The 22,500-nt window shown below is 42.9% G+C and overlaps 1 protein-coding gene across 1 annotated transcript in view; it reads right to left on the bottom strand.

Annotated features, from left to right (window-relative positions):
* The window catches only part of LOC143281298 (uncharacterized), a 38,357-nt gene that overhangs the window by 2,289 nt on the left and 13,568 nt on the right, over nt 1–22,500 (bottom strand). Inside the window, exons 2-7 of the mRNA XM_076586463.1 lie at nt 16,860–17,007; nt 13,098–13,310; nt 11,453–11,589; nt 10,850–10,976; nt 6,997–7,078; nt 1–2,113 (exon numbers count right to left, since the gene is read on the bottom strand). The exon at nt 1–2,113 is cut by the window's left edge and continues 2,289 nt beyond it. Coding sequence (XP_076442578.1) covers nt 1,508–2,113; nt 6,997–7,078; nt 10,850–10,976; nt 11,453–11,589; nt 13,098–13,310; nt 16,860–17,007 — 1,313 coding nt within the window. The 3' untranslated portion in view covers nt 1–1,507. The remainder of the gene's footprint in view (nt 2,114–6,996; nt 7,079–10,849; nt 10,977–11,452; nt 11,590–13,097; nt 13,311–16,859; nt 17,008–22,500) is intronic.

Raw genomic sequence — 22,500 nt, forward strand, 5'->3', positions numbered from 1 at the left:
TGCACAGCCCAGTCTAGACAGGGCTGGCCGAAGCTCAGTGAAACGGTTGATTCAGCCTCCACTTTAGACAATTCATATGCAGTAAACACCTCGATGGTGTAGTTAGTGTCACTGTATGTGTTCTACCCAGAATTTGCTTCTTTTTTTTTCAATTGCGAACAAGAAAACCGAGGTCATCCCGTCTTCTTTCAAAATATAGCCAACGTTTCAGCAACTGAGAAGTGTTTTCGGATCCGGAACGAACCTCAACGAAATAAACCGTTAATGACCGGAAATACGGCTTAATTCGGGAGACTTACAACTTATTATTGGTATGACTCTACAGATTTTTACCCAAGTACGTTTAAGCCAAATTTGGTATTGGCAGACAAAGTATTTCCGGAGAAAATGGCAATGTTTAAGTTTACACAGACATACAACACACACATACACATACACACACACACACACACACACACACACACACACACACACCTGAACACCAGGTAATAACATAGACTCACTTAGTTTACACAAGTGAGCAAAAAAAAAGGATGAAGAAGAAAAGTTTGCTGTGGCCAATGACATCAAACCTAAACTCTTGAAAATTATCATACAAACAAATCATAAGACCACAGCATTTTACTGTGGCAACCTTTGATAAAAGAAATCGTTTTATAAGTTACAAAACATAATAAACGAAAAACAATAAAAGACACGTAGTAGTCAACAAACAAAACCGAAAACATGGCATTTCAGTTTCAGTTTTCATTCTTATCAAGAGATTGAAAGGATGAAAAAGAGCATTTCAAAATAGTGTCACGTTTCGTTCCTGCAGTAACGTGGATCAAACAATCACATTGCAATCAAAAGCAACGTGAACGGCTTTTTCTTCATTAGGATATAATCTCTCATGACCCTCAGAGGCTTTCTATACAAGCCCATATACAGCCCTCTCTCTGTCACACACGAAAACACACACACACACACTCTCTCTGAGTCACACACACACATACACACACACACACACACACAAACACACACACACAAACCTGTATGATTAACACAGCACGTGCAACACAGCAGTCCATTGTAAATAACAAACTCTAACTGTGCTGCAAAATGCAGTCATTTTACACCCAATCTGTCACAAGAAACGTAGTCATACAAACACCTGACACAACGTCACTATCTCTCCTGTATGACACAACATCATTATCTTTCCTGTATGACACAACAATAGCTACAACAATCGTCCAATCCTGTAAGGTTGGCATGGAAACAAGACATGGTGTATGACTCTGACTTTTTTCCTACTGACTGTTTACCTGAGCTGTTTTCTGCTCATGGGAGTGTGTGTGTATGGATTAAGTGTATTCAGTCCTTTTCGGCCTGACTGTGTGAACAGGCGACTGCCAGCGCACTGATTCTAATCTTGCTAAGAGAAATGTGTTGTACAAATGTCACTGATTTTGAATGATGATTTCATCGTGATTGTGGGATGCTTAAAACACCATCCAGCCAGATCTCAGGAAGCAGTGGTGGCTGTGGGAGCCTGTTGGTCTGAATCGTCTTTCTGAGGCTCCAGGAGGAAGTACTGGGGTTCTCCCCCCTGCTCACCATCATCACCACCCTCTGCACCCTCCACCTCCCCTGCCGCCTTGTACAGTGGCTCGGTCTCCTCAGTAGATGCCGCCTCCCCACTGGTCGTTTTCGCCCCGGCGTTTTTCTGGCTGAGAGAAGAGTAGCCGCTGCCCTGCTCGGTCCTGGCGGGCTGGATCCTTTCGAAGTAGGTGTCGTTCCGGGCCAGTGGCGGGCTGGGGCCCGGGGCTCGGGCCAGCTGGTAGGTGTAGTCCGTAGAGCGCTGGGAACCCTGACTGGCGTTGTAGGCATTGTCCGCGGAGCGTTGGGAGGTCTGGCTGGCGTTGTAGGCGTCGTTGGCGTGAGCCTCCAGCTGGCGGCCCGCGGGGTCTGCCAGGGGCTCCAGGTACTCGGGGTCGCCCTCAGCGGCCAGGTCTGACTTGGAGGCGGACATGTCCTTGACGTAGCGGGCGGGCAGGGCTGGTGCCTGGTCCATGAAGCTGTAGGGAGGTGTGTGGCCCGCGTCCCGTGCCCGGCGTAACGCAGCCATGGCCTGCAGGCAGCAAGGGGCACAATGCTTAACACTCTCTGTCTGCCAGCAAGGGGCACAATGCTTAACACTCTCTGACTGTCAGCAAGGGGCACAATGCTTAACACTCTCTGTCTGCCAGCAAGGGGCACAATGTTTAACACGCTATGTCTGCCAGCAAGGGGCACAATGCTTAACACACTCTGTCTGCCAGCAAGGGGCACAATGCTTAACACACTATGTCTGCCAGCAAGGGGCACAATGCTTAACACACTCTGTCTGCCAGCAAGGGGCACAATGCTTAACACACTATGTCTGCCAGCAAGGGGCACAATGCTTAGCACGCTCTGTCTGTCAGCAAGGGGCACAATGCTTAACACGCTCTGTCTGCCAGCAAGGGGCACAATGCTTAACACGCTATGTCTGCCAGCAAGGGGCACAATGCTTAGCACGTTCTGTCTGTCAGCATGGGGCACAATGCTTAACACTCTATGTCTGCCAGCAAGGGGCACAATGCTTAACACGCTCTGTCTGTTAGCAAGGGGCACAATGCTTAACATGCTCTGTCTGCCAGCAACATCATGTGAAACTGTGACCGGACTATTTTCTCTTTTAATAATAAAATAATAATAATATTTATAGCGCTGAATCTTGTGCAGAGACAAATCTAAGCGCTTTTACACCAGCCATTCACACACATGCATAACTCTAAAACTGAAGAAACTGAAGTCAAGGAAGAGGCAGTGGACGGACGCTATCTTGTGAAGAGGTGGGTTTTAAGGCCAGACTTGATAGAGCTGAGTGCGGAGACCTGACGCAGTGAAAGAGGAAGTTCATTCCGAATGCAAGGTCCAGAGACAGAGAAAGAACGGCGTCCAACAGTGGAGTTTTTGAATCTGGGTATGCGTAAACAGAGTGGATCCGAAGCCGATCGTAGAGAGCAAGATGGAGTGTAGAGGTGAAGGCAGCCACAAAGATAGGAAGGGGCACACGGGTGCAATAGCCGAATGGTTAAAGCGTTGGACTTTCAATCTGAGGGTCCCGGGTTCGAATCACGGTGACGGCGCCTGGTGGGTAAAGGGTGGAGATTTTTACGATCTCCCAGGTCAACACATGTGCAGACCTGCTAGTGCCTGAACCCCCTTCGTGTGTATATGCAAGCAGAAGATCAAATACGCACGTTAAAGATCCTGTAATCCATGTCAGCATTCGGTGGGTTATAGAAACAAGAACATACCCAGCATGCACACCCCCGAAAACGGAGTATGGCTGCCTACATGGCGGGGTAAACACGGTCATACTCGTAAAAGCCCACTCGTGTGCATACGAGTGAACGCAGAAGAAGAAGAGGAAGGGGCAGATTTGTGAAGACATTTATAACATTGAGTGCTGATCTTATACTTTATTCTGTGTGAGACAGGGAGCCAATGGAGATGTTGCAAAATAGGAGTGATGTGCTCAGATCTTTTCTTTCTGAAGATGGGTTGGGCAGCAGAGTTTTGTATGCACTGAAGGGACTGAATGGATGAAACAGGCAAACCAGACTTTACAGTAGTCAAGGCGAGTGAGAATGAGAGAAACGACAAGTCTAAATGTTGCGTCGGTGGACAGATATTTCCAAATGGAACTGATGCGTCGCAAATGACAGTAGCAGGATTGACATGTCTGACTGATAAATTTTTGCATGGACAGTGTGGTGTCAAGGACAACGCCGAGGTTCCTGACTGAACTGGAAAGAGGGATGGATGTATTGCCAAGTTTGATTTTGTCAGCTGTGATGGAAGAGAGTTTTTGTTTAGTTCCAATGACCATTGTTTCAGTTTTGTCTCCATTCAATTGTAATTTATTTAGAGTCGTTCAGTTTTGAATGTCCAGGAAGCATTCAGATGTTTCTTGCAAGAGCGAGGACAATTTTTCAGTGGTGTCACTCTTCTGAAGTTGAGTGTCATCATCATAGGAATGATGACTAACATTGTGGTGGTTGATAATTTCAGGGAGAGGAGCAGTGTACAGTGTGAAGAGCACTGAGCCTAAAACAGATCCCCGTAGGACTCCGTGTTTGATTTTAACAGGTTCAGACTGGAAATTATCGACGATGACAGACTGGAATTGATCAGTGAGAAAAGATTTGAACCAGTTGAGAACAGTGCCGTTGATGCCAAATGTAAAATGAAGACGGGAAAGAAGGATTGAATGGTCTGTCGTGTCAAAGGCGGCTGACAAGTCGAGAAGAGTGAGAAAGGAAGTTTTTCCTGAGTCGGACGCTAGCAGTAGATTGTTTAGGATGTGAAGGAGAGTGGTTTTGGTGCTGTGGTCAGCACGATATGCAGACTGAAAAGGGTGAAGAAGATTGTTGAAACAAAGGTGGTTGTTGAGCTGCTTCAGGACAGATTTTTCAAGGAATCTGGACAGGAAAGGAAGGTTAGAAACTGGCAGATAATTTTTCAAAATGTTTGCATCAAGGTTGGGTTTCTTCAGAAAAGGCCAGACGATCTATTCTAAAGAAGAAACAGGAGAAGAAAAGGGTGATGATGCTAACAGAGAAAAATATGTTGAGGGAAGGACACCCTGCATACAGGCAACCCCATCTTTCAAAATGCAAGGATATGGAATTAACAATACGTTTCACCTGGGGGGGAATGAACGGGAGTTTCCTAATCAACTGACATCCATCTGTGTGTCTGTCAGATTCTCCCTGCACTAGAGGTTTCCCTCATCACCTTCATACTTCTCACCACCACATGAATCGCTCGTGGTGTCATTCAGTCACTGGCCCATGCTGTGGGAATGGAACTTAAATCAATAACGACTGCCATGACAGCTAAAAATAAAGCATTGAAGCATTTAATTTGTTTTCAAAGCGATGACACACTAAATACAGAAGCGTCTTAAATCCCTTTTCACTACTGGATAAAAAAAAAAGACTTCATGTGCTGTTTCCTATCACAATCAGGTCAGCGATAAAGGAGGGCATTTTTCATCAAAGTGCTTCAGGCACAATGTGTGGCGAACCAGCTTGTCCCAGTGGCAGTTTGAATTACGGGGCCAGGAAGAAGTGACAAGTGGTGAGACACATACCAACAACACGAAGCGACTAGTGGTGAGACGCATACCGACAACACGAAGCGACTAGTGGTGATACACATACCAACAACACAAAGCGACTAGTGGTGATACACATACCAACAACACGAAGCGACTAGTGGTGATACACATAACGACAACACGAAGCGACTAGTGGTGATACACATAACGACAACACAAAGCGACAAGTGGTTATACAGATACCAACAACTCGAAGCGACAAGTAGTGATACACATAACGACAACACAAAGCGACAAGTGGTGATATACATACCGACAACATGAAGCGACAAGTGGTGATACACATACCGACAACACAAAACGACAAGTGGTGATACACATACCAACAACACAAAGCGACAAGTGGTGATATACATACCGACAACATGAAGCGACAAGTGGTGATACACATACCGACAACACAAAACGACAAGTGGTGATACACATAACAACAGCACAAAGCGACAAGTGGTGATACACATAACAACAGGAAATGTGGGCTGGTGGGTAAAACCAAAATGATAGTCGAGCAGTACCGTAAGGGGTTACATGTAACTGGGCCCCTTCCTGATACTTGACGTTCTTACGGTTCTGCTCTTCTCAACTGTTTATGAAGAACAGGAGAAGGAAGAAAAAGAAGATGAGCAGCACAAATAATATACAATCTACAACGATCTGCGTCCGATTCATTACAACATGCGTTGGTACATCTATTGTTTCCTGAGTTTCTGTTAACAAGGACAGGACCTAAAATGTGTGCTCCATCATTCCACAAGGCAGCGTTATATGTTTTATTGAAAGTCACAATGCTGGGTAAATGTGCTAGGAGAAAGGGAGTGGAAATCGCTCATACACAGTTCATGTACATACATATAGACATAACTGCATATATACAAACACATCTGTGTGTGTGTGTGTGTGTGTGTGTGTGTGTGTGTGTGTGTGTGTGTGTGTGTGTGTGTGTGTGTGTGTGTGTGTGTGTATTCAGATCTACTTATTTTCTACGGATGGACTGGTGTATCAAATAAAACAGTTGTTGTTTCAGGTCTTTTACTCATTCAATGAACCATCTGGAAATACTTTCGTCGTTTTTTACTATTACAAAGCAACAATGGCGGGGTAACTAAAAACCTGACAAATCAGATGTCATCACATCAACAGTCATGGCAGGCAGATTCTGACAAAATAGATGTCATCACATTCACAGTCATGGCAGGCAGATTCTGACAAAACAGATGTCATCACATTGACAGTCATGGCAGGTAGATTCTGACAAAACAGATGTCATCACATTTACAGTCATGGCAGGTAGATTCTGACAAAAAGATGTCATCACATTGACAGTCATGGCAGGTAGATTTTGACAAAACAGATGTCATCACATTGACAGTCATGACAGGCAGATTTTGACAAAACAGATGTCATCACATTTACAGTCATGGCAGGTAGATTCTGACAAAACAGATGTCATCACATTTACAGTCATGGCAGGTAGATTCTGAAAGGAAACTGAACAGAGTTCTGTCCCATGTTCCTGAACACACAACATTCAGACAAGAGGGAATCGCCAAGACTTCTTTCTTTAAATAACAGGAAAAACAGATGATGTAATGACACACCATTCAACCACAAAACTTCCACACATACGAGTACTCAAATATCTGTACAACCGTACTGTTCAAAATCCACATGTACAGAGTTGGTTGGTCTTTCAATATTCCCTGATCCTATGAACAAGCTTTCCATACACACGAATAGCATATTGGATGTAACATGTTTTAGGGCTATGCACACAAAATCACGCAGACTAAACCAGTGTTTACCTGGGTATGATCGCCGATTTCTTGGTAAATGGCTGAAGGCTCGCCTTGGAAGGACGGCAGATACTGCATACGGTGCTTGTTTCTGAAAGATACCCTCATCACATCAGGGACACAGTAAAATCAGACACATCACATCAGGGACACAGTAAAATCAGTCACAAATTACTGTCAAACAGAAAGACACATCACATCAGGGACACAGTAAAATCAATCAGATTACTGTCAAACAGAAAGACACATACATCAGGGACACAATGAAATCAGTCACAGATTACTGTCAAACAGAAAGACACATCACATCAGAGACACAGTAAAATCAGTCACATCACATCAGGGACACAGTAAAATCAGTCACATCACATCAGGGACATCACATCAGGGGCACAGTAAAATCAGTCACATCACATCAGGGACACAATGAAATCAGTCACAGATTACTGTCAAACAGACAGACACATCACATCAGCAACACAGTAAAATCAGTCAAATTACTGTCAAACAGAAAGACACATCACATCAGGGACACAGTAAAATCAGTCAAATTACTGTCAAACAGAAAGACACATCACATCAGGGACACGACGAAATCAGTCACATCACATCAGGGACACAATGAAATCAGTCACAGATTACTGTCAAACAGAAAGACACATCACATCAGGGACACAGTAAAATCAGTCACATCACATCAGGGACACAGTAAAATCAGTCACATCACATCAGGGACACAATGAAATCAGTCACAGATTACTGTCAAAGAGAAAGACACATCACATCAGCAACACAGTAAAATTAGTCACAAATTCCTGTCAAACAGAAAGACACATCACATCAGGGACACAGTAAAATCAGTCAAATTACTGTCAAACAGAAAGACACATCACATCAGGGACACAGTAAAATCAGTCAAATTACTGTCAAACAGAAAGACACATCACATCAGGGACACAGTAAAATCAGTCACAAATTACTGTCAAAGAGAAAGACACATCACATCAGGGACATGATGAAATCAGACACATCACATCAAAGACATGGTAAAATCAGTCACATCACATCAGAGACATGGTAAAATCAGTCACAGATTACTGTCACACGACAAGACACATCACATCAGGGACACGGTAAAATCAGACACATCACATCTGGGACACGGTAAAATCAGTCACAGATTACTGTCACATGGCAAGACACATCACATCAGGGACAAGGTAAAATCAGTCACAGATTACTGTCACACGGCAAGACACATCACATCTGGGACAAGGTAAAATCAGTCACAGATTACTGTCCAACAGAAAGACACATCACATCAGGGACAAGGTAAATTCAGACACATCACATCAGGGACACAGTAAAATCAGACACATCACATCAGGGACACGGTAAAATCAGACACATCACATCAGACACATCACATCAGGGACACGGTAAAATCAGACACATCACATCAGCAACACGGTAAAATCAGTCACAGATTACTGTCAAACAGAAAGACACATCACTTCAGGGACACGGTAAAATCAGACACAGATTACTGTCAAACAGAAAGACACATCACATCAGAGACATGGTAAAATCAGACACATCATATCAGGGACACGATGAAATCAGACATATCACATCAGGGACATGGTAAAATTGGTCACAGAGTATTGTCACATGACAAGACACATCACATCAGGGACACAGTAAAAATCAGTCACAGATTACTGTCACACGAAAAGACACAAGAGGGAGGACATGTCACTGGTCAATGCCAAACTCAAGTGCTTTCAACAAACATTCTCTCCAGCTCCCGCGTCTCTCCTAAACCCTTCCGTCAAAACTGACAACAACAGAATAACTTAGGTATTAGACATAAATCCCTTTGTTCCTAAACCCTTCCGTCAAAACTGACAACAACAGAATAACTTAGGTATTACACATAAATCCCTTTGTTCCTAAACCCTTCCGTCAAAACTGACAACAACAGAATAACTTTGGTATTAGACATAAATCCCTTTGTTCCTAAACCCTTCCATCAAAATTGGCTACAACAGAATAATTTATGTATTAGACATAAATCCCTTTGTTCCTAAACCCTTCCGTCAAAACTGACAACAGAATAACTTAGGTATTAGACATAAATCCCTTTGTTCCTAAACCCTTCCGTCAAAACTGGCTACAACAGAATAACTTAGGTATTACACATAAATCCCTTTGTTCCTAAACGTTTCCATCAAAACTGACAACAACAGAATAACTTAGGTATTAGACATAAATCCCTTTGTTCCTAAACCCTTCCGTCAAAACTGACAACAACAGAATAACTTAGGTATTAGACATAAATCCCTTTGTTCCTAAACGTTTCCATCAAAACTGACAACAACAGAATAACTTAGGTATTACACATAAATCCCTTTGTTCCTAAACCCTTCCGTCAAAACTGACAACAGAATAACTTTGGTATTAGACATAAATCCCTTTGTTCCTAAACGTTTCCGTCAAAACTGACAACAACAGAATAACTTAGGTAGTAGACATCAATCCCTTTGTTCCTAAACGTTTCCGTCAAAACTGACAACAACAGAATAACTTAGGTATTAGACATAAATCCCTTTGTTCCTAAACGTTTCCGTCAAAACTGACAACAACAGAATAACTTAGGTATTACACATAAATCCCTTTGTTCCTAAACCCTTCCATCAAAACTGGCTACAACAGAATAATTTATGTATTAGACATAAATCCCTTTGTTCCTAAACCCTTCCGTCAAAACTGACAACAACAGAATAACTTAGGTATTAGACATAAATCCCTTTGTTCCTAAACCCTTCCGTCAAAACTGACAACAACAGAATAACTTAGGTATTAGACATAAATCCCTTTGTTCCTAAACCCTTCCGTCAAAACTGACAACAACAGAATAACTTAGGTATTACACATAAATCCCTTTGTTCCTAAACCCTTCCGTCAAAACTGACAACAACAGAATAACTTAGGTATTACACATAAATCCCTTTGTTCCTAAACCCTTCCATCAAAATTGGCTACAACAGAATAATTTATGTATTAGACATAAATCCCTTTGTTCCTAAACCCTTCCGTCAAAACTGACAACAGAATAACTTAGGTATTAGACATAAATCCCTTTGTTCCTAAACCCTTCCGTCAAAACTGACAACAACAGAATAACTTAGGTATTAGACATAAATCCCTTTGTTCCTAAACCCTTCCATCAAAATTGGCTACAACAGAATAATTTATGTATTAGACATAAATCCCTTTGTTCCTAAACCCTTCCATCAAAACTGACAACAACAGAATAACTTGGGTATTAGACATCAATCCCTTTGTTCCAATAAAGCTCCAGTCGCCCTCTCTTTCATTGGGTCTGACAGGATTTCGACTGGGCATTCTATTAACAGCAGTAGACAGTTTTGTGAATAATGAGCACAATGTTTGGAAATAAAATGAGAAATAAATGCAAACTTCCTTACAACAAAAATTAACAATCCATCTGCTCACCCCTGATCAATGCTTCACACAAAACGTCGAAAACAGGGAATACAGTATACTTAAAGTGCACATCCATCTACATAAAACGATGTACACAAGGAACACACACACACTTTGACTTTTGACCGATGACTTTGTTTCTACACTGATTTTGTTTCCTCGTCTGTCATTTAATAATGGGAAGAAGAAGAAGAAGACGCGTCATGACAGTGACTGCATAATATTTGTATTTATTTGCTTAGTTGGTTCTGTCAGTGAGTCAGTCATGGCAGGTGGACTATTTATCAGTCAGTCAGTCGCACACACACACACACACACACACACACACACACAGCATGTACACATGACTTACAGCTCCCTCTTGACACGGCGATGTCTGAGGCAGAGGACGACGATGACGATGATGAGAATGAGCAGCAGTCCCACCACCCCCCCAATGATCCCCGCTCTCACCGCCAGGGGCAGCCTGGAGGAGTTGGCTGTCACACACACACACACACACACACACACACACACACACACCGCTACACATCAGTAACACAGCAGCAGCAGCAGCAGCAGCAATAGCAGCAGCAGCACCAACAACAAACACAGCAGCAGCAGCAGCAGCAGCAATAGCAGCAGCAGCACCAACAACAACAGCACCACCACCACCACCACCAACAACAACAACAACAAGAACAAGAACAAGAACAACAACAACAACAACAACAACAACAACAACAACAACAACAACAACAACACACACACACACACACACACACACACACACACACCGCTGCACATCAGTAACACAGCAACAACAACAACAACAACAACAACAACAACAACAACACACACACACACACACACACACACACACATACACCGCTACACATCAGTAACACAGCAACAACAACATCAAGAACACACACACACACACACACACATATTAATAAGGAAACATGTGACGAACCCGAATCCATGTTGGCGGCCTCAGCGCTGATGGCTTTGCACGAGCAGTGCAGGTGTTCCATCTCGTGGTTGAAGAAATCCTCCGTCACGTGATCCACCTCCAGATCCTCGCAAAGAAACGTGCTCGTCTTCTTCATCCTGTCAATGCAGAAAACAACACAAGTTATGCTCCCTTCAACATTTGGAAACTTTTGCGATTCAAAATAATTCCAGAAATATTGTATGAATGAATGAACACGATGTGTGCAGTACGGCGAGTAAAAACTCCCACACCCAGGTTGTGTTTATAGCGCCAGCTACAATCTGTCTATCCCCTGGTCTCGTAGACCGTGGGGGCAGCACACAATTGGCAACCAGCCTCCTGCATCCATCGCGGTTGTCTGTCCTGACTGTCTCACTCAGGGTTATTTGTCCACTCTCTGATGTCTTCCTATCTCTTCCTCTGCCTGCCTCTTCTCCTTGTTCCCCGCAGAACATTCTCGGCCAGTCCTGATGAACGTCAGATGTGGCCATACCACTTCAGCTTCCTTTTCTTTACAGTGGTCAGTTGACAATCATGTGGCCCAATAGCTTGCTTGACTCTTCCACGCACTTCATGTTTCTGATGTGGTCCATGCATGTGATGCTGAGGATCTTCCGGAAGCATCTCATCTCTGTGGCCTGTATCTTACTTTCTAGTTCGGCTGTCAAAGTCTGTCTCGCAAGCACACAGAAATATGGAGATGACAAGGGAACGCAACATTTTGATCTTTGAGCTGGGCGTAATGATGCTGTCTGTCATTGCAGATGGGTCTCAGTTTTGTCAGCACTGTTGTTGTCTGAGCTATCCTGTATTTTGTATTTCTGGCATAGATCATTTGTCCGAAACGATTGTTCCGAGATATTTGAAGCTTTGGACGGTTTCCATTTTTCACCATTGACTCTGATATCGGTGTAGACACCATCGGTGTTACTGGTCATCAGTTTATCTTCTTTGCACTGATCTCCATGCCATAAGCTGCAGATGTTTTGTTCACCAGGTTTTCCAGCTCTTCTTCATTCCCTGCCCCTTCGTGCATTTTAAACAGGCCTTTGACAGGGTATGGCGCGGAGCCTTCTGAGCAACCATGAAGCTGGACAACATCAACGCCAGCCTGATCAAGGTGACACAGCGTCTGTATACATGTATACATCATACATGTATGAAAAGGCCAGCGGTGCAGTCTACTTTAATGGCAGCACTGGAGACTGGTTCACAATAACTGTTAGACCAGATGTTTACTATCCCGCACTCTTTTCAACATCTTCCTGAGATGATTATGACTGACGCACTTGAAAACCGCATTCAAACATTCACGAACAAAAACAACAAGAAATAATCAAGTGCCTGAGGAAGCACACACACACACACACACACACACACACACACACACACACACACACATTAATCCGGAAGACGTACACCTATGGTATGACTTTAAAGATTTTCCCCACTGTGTTTAATCCAAATTTGGTATTGGCAGACAAAGTATTTCCTGAGAAAATGACAATGTTTAAGTTTACCACGGACACAGACATACATATATATACACACAGACAGACAGACAAACAGAGAGAGAACCGACCACCTGGTCATCACACATGTAAGTGAAAAAAACTGACATTACCTGCACGCAGTGTCGATCAAGTGTTCGTCCCTTTTCCTGTTGTGGTTGAGACACCTCCTCAGCCTCCTCCAGGAGCTCCTGTTGTCTGTGGGGGGCTCAGCCAGGGTGGACACCAGGCGCTCCCCGATGCCCTGTCGGATGGCCTGTCGCTCCTTGTCTGTGCACTGCTTGTTCAGTGTGGTGTACTCACCCCCGCCGTTGGCGTACATCAGCCTGGGCACCGGACACACAGTGCAGGGGGATGGTGGGTCAAGTCTTTCCTTTCCTTGTGATGTGTTGTGTTGTGTTGTGTTGTGTTGTGTTCTGTTGTTGCGTTGCGTTGCGTTGCGTTGCGTTGCGCTGTGTTGCGTTGTGTTGTGTTGCGTTGTGCTGTGCTGTGTTGTGCTGTGCTGTGTTGTGTTGTGCTGCGTTGTATTGTGCTGTGCTGTGCTGTGCTGTGCTGTGCTGTGCTGTGTTGTGTTGTGCTGTGCTGTGTTGTGTTGTGCTGTGTCGCGTTGCTTTATGTTGCCGCCATGCGTTGCGCCGCTGCGTTGTGTTTTATTGTATTGCACTGTATTGTATTGCACTGTATTGTACTGCATGGCATTGCATTGTAATGTACTGCATGGCATTGCATTGTACTGTACTGTATTGTACTGCATGGCATTACACTGTATTGCACTGCATGGTATTGTACTGTATTGTACTACATGGCATTGCACTGTATTGTACTGCATGGCACTGCACTGTATTGTACTGCATGGCATTGCACTGTATTGTACTGCATGGCATTGCACTGTATTGTACTGCATGGCATTGCACTGTATTGTACTGCATGGCATTGCACTGTATTGTACTGCATGGCATTGCATTGTATTGCACTGTATTGTACACACTGTATTGTACTGCATGGCATTGCACTGTATTGTACTGCATGGCATTGCACTGTATTGTACTGCATGGCATTGCACTGTATTGTACTGCATGGCACTGCACTGTATTGTACTGCATGGCATTGGATTGTATTGCACTGTATTGTATTGCATGGCATTGCACTGTATTGTACTGCATGGCATTGCACTGTATTGTACTGCATGGCATTGCACTGTATTGTACTGCATGGCATTGCACTGTATTGTACTGCATGGCATTGCACTGTATTGTACTGCATGGCATTGGATTGTATTGCACTGTATGGTATTGCATGGCACTGCATGGCATTGCATTGTATTGTACTGCATGGCATTGCACTGTATTGTACTGCATGGCATTGCACTGTATTGTACTGCATGGCATTGGATTGTATTGCACTGTATTGTACTACATGGCATTGCACTGTATTGTACTGCATGGCATTGGATTGTATTGCACTGTATTGTACACACTGTATTGTACTGCATGGCATTGCACTGTATTGTACTGCATGACACTGCACTGTATTGTACTGCATGGTATTGCACTGTATTGAACTGTACTGTACTGCATGGCATTGCATTGTATTGCACTGTATTGTACACATTGTATTGTACTGCATGGCATTGCATTGTATTACATTGTATTGTACACATTGTATTGTACTGCTTGGCATTGCATTGTATTGCACTGTATTGTACTGCATGGCATTGCATTGTATTGCACTGTATTGTACACACTGTATTGTACTGCATGGCACTGCACTGTATTGTACTGCATGGTATTGGATTGTATTGCACTGTATTGTACACACTGTATTGTACTGCATGGCAGTGCGCTGTATTGTACTGCATGGCATTGCACTGTATTGTACTGCATGGCATTGCATTGTATTGTACTGTATTGTACTGCATGGCATTGCATTGTATTGTACTGCATGGCATTGCATGGCATTGCATTGTATTGTACTGTATTGTACTGCATGGCATTGCACTGTATTGTACTGCATGGCATTGCATTGTATTGTACTGCATGGCATTGCATTGTATTGCACTGTATTGTACTGCATGGCATTGCATTGTATTGTATTGTACTGTGTTGTTTTGTGTTGTCTTTATTTTCGATTGTATTGGGTTGTATTGCGTTGTAGAGTATTATTTTATTCTTTGCCACAACAGAGTTCTTTGTGTGAAATTCGGGCTCTCACTTCAGGGAAAACGTGCTGCTACAGAACAGTGACACCACCACCACCCTCCCCTCCAGCTTTTTTTCTCCTTTCCTTTTTTTTTTTTTTTTTTTTTTTGTCTGTCTGCACGTGCATTTGTTCTTCGATCAAACTGGGTTTTTCAACAGAATTCTGCCAGGGATAACCCTTTCGTTGTCGCGGGTTCTCAAACGTTTGAAGTGCATGCTACACACGGGACATGGTTTGTTGTACTGTTCCCATCACCTACGGGTGTTACAGCAGGAAACAACGATCAGCACTGAACAACCAACGTTTTGTTGCACTGTTCCCATCACTAAGGGGTGTTACAGCAGGAAACAGCGATCAGCGTTGAACAAACCAACAGAGAGACAGTCGCACAAAAATAACAACAACAAACCCTGACATGAAACAAACAATAAACAGAAATACAATCATAAGGAAAAAAAGCATAAAATAAAGGTTGACAGACAAAAATAAAAACATAACATAAACAACTAAACACAAAGGTTGACCAATAATGATTTTTTTTTTTTACAACGAACTTTCAATAGTCACCACGTGCTTTATGGTATAATTGTTCCTTTGTGTTGTTGTATTGTCCATATGTTAATCATCATGGAGAGGTCACAGAAAGGAAATGGTTCAATCGCACCAGCTGAACCATGATCCAAACACAATGGCCGTCTGATGGCCAGAACAATGTCCTCATGTGACAAGTGGTATGAAAAATAAATGAATCACACAGCGGATGCCTCTACGCTGGGGTGATGACATTTGCCTTGTACAATAACGAGACCACTCCATGTACTGACGTAACAGGCGAAATCGAAACTTTTTTTTTTATTGGGGAAAAGGAATAGGCATTGTTTTCATCCTACCCTCGTGAGGAAAATGTACAGACCTGCCAAGAAAAAAGATACAACACACACACACACACACACACACACACACACACACACACACACGCAGAGAGAGACAGATAGACAGAGATAGAGAAACAATCAGAGGGACAGACAAAGAGACAGAGACCGACAGAGCTGTGGATATATATATATATATATATATATATATATATATGTGTGTGTGTGTGTGTGTGTGTGTGTGTGTGTGTGTGTGTGTGTGTGTGTGTTTCTACTTCCTTGTACTGTGTCATGGAGGATTCCCGCGACATGAACGTTTTCATTCACTAAGCCCTCACACCAGAAAAGGAACTGCAGTCAAACGAAACGTTTCTTGGAACACACAACTACCACGACATGCTGTGTAAAACGATACCCACACTTTGGGTGAGATCAGCACAGTGTCATACAGCGACATTGTTAGTGAACTTCCATGTTGTGCATGACACACAAAATACAAACAACAATGAAAGAGCCCCCATGCATGTACGCAGGCACACACCCCGCCCCACTCCCTCCCACAAACCTGCAGAAACTGGAATGACGGAAATCACACACACACACACACACACACACACACACTGACAGGAAAGCTTCACCCGCACATGTTGTGGAGCTGCATGTTCCCTCTCTCTCACACACACACAAACACACACACACACAAACACACACACACTGACACACACACACACACACACGCACACACACACACACAGACACACACACAATCACACACAGACACACACACACACAAGAAAGCCTCACCCGCATATGTTACGCAGCTGGATGTTTCCACCGGCCAGGATGCGGTGGAAGTTCTCAGCGCTGTACACCTCTCTGGTGCACTCCTGGAACTCGGCACACTTCTTTTGCAGGACGGCCAGGTTGTCCCGGATGTAGGCACTGTGCTGACCTGCAATCATCCACATCACACCGCTGTTTCAACCACACCGCTGTTTCAACCACAGACATTTTCTAGTCACACCACTGTTTTAACCAGACATTTATTGGTCACACCGCTGTTTTAACCACAGACATTTACTGGTTACACCACTGTTTTAACCAGACATTTATTGGTCACACCACTGTTTTAACCAGTCATTTACTGGCCACACCGCTGTTTCAACCAGACATTTATTGGTCACACCGCTGTTTTAACCAGACATTTATTGGTCACACCGCTGTTTTACTTTTAACCAAACATTTATTGGTCACACTGCTGTTTTAACCAGACATTTACTGGTCACAGCACTGTTTTAACCAGACATATACTGGTCACACCACTGTTTTAACCAGACATTTATTGGTCACACCACTGTTTTAACCAGACATTTACTGGTCACACCACTGTTTTAACCAGACTTTTATTGGTCACACCACTGTTTTAACCAGACATTTACTGGTCACACCAATGTTTTAACCAGACATATACTGGTCACACCACTGTTTTAACCAGACATATACTGGTCACACCACTGTTTTAACCAGACATTTATCACACCACTGTTTTAACCAGACATTTATTGGTCACACCACTGTTTTAACCAGACATTTACTGGTCACACCGCTGTTTTAACCAGACATTTACTGGTCACACCACTGTTTTAACCAGACATATACTGGTCACACCACTGTTTTAACCAGACATTTACTGGTCACACCACTGTTTTAACCAGTCATTTACTGGTCACACCGCTGTTTCAACCAGACATTTATTGGTCACACTGCTGTTTTAACCAGTCATTTATTGGTCACACCGCTGTTTTACTTTTAACCAAACATTTATTGGTCACACTGCTGTTTTAACCAGACATTTATTGGTCACACCACTGTTTTAACCAGACATTTACTGGTCACACCACTGTTTTAACCAGACATTTATTGGTCACACCACTGTTTTAACCAGACATTTACTGGTCACACCACTGTTTTAACCAGACATATACTGGTCACACCACTGTTTTAACCAGACATATACTGGTCACACCACTGTTTTAACCAGACATTTATCACACCACTGTTTTAACCAGACATTTATTGGTCACACCACTGTTTTAACCAGTCATTTACTGGTCACACCGCTGTTTCAACCAGACATTTATTGGTCACAGCACTGTTTTAACCAGACATTTATTGGTCACACCACTGTTTTAACCAGTCATTTACTGGTCACACCGCTGTTTCAACCAGACATTTATTGGTCACACCGTTGTTTTAACCAGACATTTATTCGTCACACCGCTGTTTTAACCAGACATTTATTGGTCACACCGCTGTTTTAACCAGACATTTATTGGTCACACCACTGTTTCAACCATAGACATTTATTGGTCACACCGCTGTTTTAACCAGACATTTATTGGTCACACCGCTGTTTCAACCATAGACATCTATTGGTCACACCACTGCTTTAATCACAGACATCTATCGGTCACACTAATGCTTTAAACACAGACATCTATTGGTCACACCACTGCCTTAAACACAGACATCTATTGGTCCCACCACTGTTTTAAACACAGACATCTATCGGTCACACCACTGCCTTAAACAGACATCTATCGGTCACACCACTGTTTTAAACACAGACATCTATCGGTCACACCGCTGTTATAAACACAGACATCTATCGGTCACACCGCTGTTATAAACACAGACATCTATTGGTCCCACCACTGTTTTAAACACAGACATCTATCGGTCACACCACTGCCTTAAACAGACATCTATCGGTCACACCACTGTTTTAAACACAGACATCTATCGGTCACACTACTGCTTTAAACAGACATCTATCGGTCACACCGCTGTTATAAACACAGACATCTATCGGTCACACTACTGCTTTAAACAGACATCTATCGGTCACACCACTGTTTTAAACACAGGCATCTATGGGTCACACCGCTGTTATAAACACAGACATCTATCGGTCACACCAGTGCTTTAAACACAGACATCTATTGGTCACACCACTGCCTTAAACACAGACATATATTGGTCACACCACTGTTTTAAACATAATCTATCGGTCACACCAGTGCTTAAAACACAGACATCTATTGGTCACACCACTGTTTTAAACACAGACATCTATTGGTCACACCCCTGTTTTAAACATAGACATCTATCGGTCACACCAGTGCTTTAAACACAGACATCTATTGGTCACACCACTATTTTAAACACAGACATCTATCGGTCCCACCACCGCTTTAAACATAGACATCTATCGGTCACACCACTGTTTTAACCATAGACATCTATTGGTCATAATCGTTGCTTTAAACACATATATACATCTATTGGTCATTATCGCTGCCTTAAAAATGTACATGTATCGGTCATAATCGCGGTTTTAAACGCAGACATACAATGATCTAATGGTCATAACTGCTGTTTTAAACATTGACATCTATTGGCCATAATCGCAATTTTTAACCAGATTCACTAAATGAACTGATATTTGGAAATGGGAAAGATGACAAAGAAAACGTGAAAAAAGAAAGCAAGATTTTGAAAGAAGTTAGAATCCGTGTTTGAAAAGAAAAAAAAAATTTAAGCACCTTTCTCTACACACACTTACACACACGCGCGCGCGAGCGCACACACATATGGAGACAGAATAATCTTATATGTGCAAATGTGTGAAAGATGGTTGCGAACAACCGCCGTTGTGTCAGTGCATCATTGGTGCAATGACTGTTGACAAGCCAAACACCATTATCACAAACACTGCTGGCTGAGTAAGTTTCCGCATCAATTATCCCCACCCCAACCCCCTCACCAATGCGTTTTTCTACTTTAAGTTAACTACGGCCATACCTATCGTTTAGTTCTTGAATAAACACTGGCTGGGTTCAATTTGGACGAGAGAGAGAGAGAGAGAGAGAGAGAGAGAAAACAAGCATTCAGTACAGTTCAGTCCTTTCGCAAACACGAAGATGATTAGGGTCCGAATTTATCTCTTTTTTTGAGTGCCAGTCCGGCACTCTGGACAAAAAGTTTAGTGCCCAATTGTGGTTTTGGGTGCCAACATAATAAAATGAAATAAAATCTTCCTTCGTTTCAACGGAATGCTAAGGAAAGTATTTCTGTCAGGCTTCATTGAACACGCACTGGCACTTTGATTTGTACTCCTGTTGTTTATTCTTTTTGTCATCCTGAGATTTTGTCTCTGTTTCGGGAGCCTTTATTTTAACATTGAAGATGGGAAACATCGTTCGTCGCAAAAGTGCCATGAACGTCAACACCCGATCGTGTACACGCAAAGATGCTGCTCCGCGAAGCGAGCTGCAGCAGACGACACTTTATATTTCGATCAACTGCGTTCGAGCTTGCTTTCTCGATGTGTATTTTAATCAATTTTCTTTCTCCTCTATCAATTTTTTAGTGCTAACTGGGCACTCTCGACAGAAAATTTGCGTGCCCGAGCCAACTTTTCGTAGCATTTGCACCCGGGCACCCGCTAAATTCGAACCCTGCTGATACCAATTTAATAACAAGCAGACCTATCGAGCTTTTTGTTCTTTAATGAAATGGTATAGATCTGCAAATATTGTACCGGTTTGTGGACCGGAAAAAATCCAGTTGCTAAATTCTGTGAGTGGCGACGTCTAGCTTTTTGTTAAGTGAAATGGTACAGATATATAGGGTGTCCCCAAAACAGTGAACCGCTTTTTGACAAGTATTTTCTCAGAGAGAAACCACTGAAAATTTTCACAAAGTAACCTCAGGGTGTCATCAATAAGACTAAAAAATATCTAAAAGTTCGGACGCAAATTATGCGAGTATTGTCAAATTCAAAACGGCATGTCAAAAAATCCAGTATCACAGCTGCGCAATGTGACCTTCATCATGTTCATGCCAGCTGCCAGGTGTTGGCATCTGTTAATCAGTGTCAGTCTAAAAATAGCCTGTCTGGGTGTCAGGTCTATTATTATTTTTTTTTTTTAATTTTAATTGTCGTCTGTATCCAAAATCAGTTCTGTCCAAAGTTTCAGTTTGGAAGGATCAACCATGCCTTTGAATTAAAGTGATAAGGTTACCATTGAAAACTGTTTCAAGGAGAAAGACTGGGGTGGAAGAAAGATCGTAAAGGAATTTCCAGGCAAGGGGTGGAGTCGTGTCACTGTCAATAGACTTGTCGCTACCATACACACAACAGGGTCAGTGGCACGTAAAATTGGCAGTGGGATACCCAAGACTGCATGTTCGGAGGAGAACAAGGACCGTGTTGAGGAACTGATTCAATCCCAGGAGGAGAACCCAGGGACCCACTCAGAGAAGTTGCAAGCGATTTACAAGTGAGGAAGTCTTCAGTGCAAAGAATGGCGAAAGAACTGGAGCTGAAGCCCTTCAAGAGGATACAGGTATCAAGGAGGGACCAAAATGTTAGAGGGAAAAGAAAAACTCACTGCCGTAACTTGAATGACCGCTACTCGGCCACTGATGTGAAAAGGATCATTTTCACAGACGAGAAAGACTTCACGTTAGAGATAGCTAAAAATCGCCAAAACGATCGCGTTCATAGGAAAAGGAAACGAGAAATTCAGCCATCTCGCCTCTATCATGAGACTTATAGATTTTCAAAAAAAGATAATGGTTTTAGCTGGAGTATCCTAGAAAGGAAAAACAACATTCCCTTTTTTTTTTTTTTTTTTTTTTGACACTGATTGAGCCAAAGTTAATAGTGAAAACTACATTCAGTTACTGGATGCCAATCTTCTCCCGGATTGTAGAAACAATTACGTGTTTCAGCAGAATTCATCTTCAAGGATAAATGGCCTCCACAAAGTCCTGGCTGCAACCCAATGGATTATGCCTTATGGGACTCTCTGAAGGAGAAAGTTTACCGGGGAGTGAGACACAGTTTGACGGAGCAGGCGTTAAAGGACAGGATAATTATGTCATGGGAGGAAATATCAGTGGAAGAAATACGTAAAAGCATTTCTGCTTGGAAGATACGACTTCGTTTAGTCGTGGAGGAAGATGGAGGCCACATTGAGCAAAAACTGAAATAAGTGAGTTTTCCTCTGATGTTGGATTTTTTGACATGCTGTTTGCGTCCGAACTTTTAGAGATTTTGCAGACTTGTTGATGATACCCAAAGTTTACTGTGTGAAAATTTCCAATGATTTCGGTTTCTCTATCATTGAGAAAATACTTGTCAAAAAGCGGTTCACTTTTTGGGGGACACCCGATATAGATCTACAAATATTTATTGGTTTGTGGGCCGAAAAACAAAAACCAATTGCTAAATTCTTGTGAATGCCCACGTCTGTCATTCAACACGCACAGACGTGACAAGCAGCCGAACTATCGTGTCCCTAATTGGTACACTGTTGCCATGTCATGTCTGTACCCTTTAACGACAGTGCTAGAGACACCACCACCCCCTCCCCCC

Source organism: Babylonia areolata, chromosome 1 (assembly GCF_041734735.1).
Source record: "Babylonia areolata isolate BAREFJ2019XMU chromosome 1, ASM4173473v1, whole genome shotgun sequence".
Classification (NCBI taxonomy): Eukaryota; Metazoa; Mollusca; class Gastropoda; order Neogastropoda; family Buccinidae; genus Babylonia; species Babylonia areolata.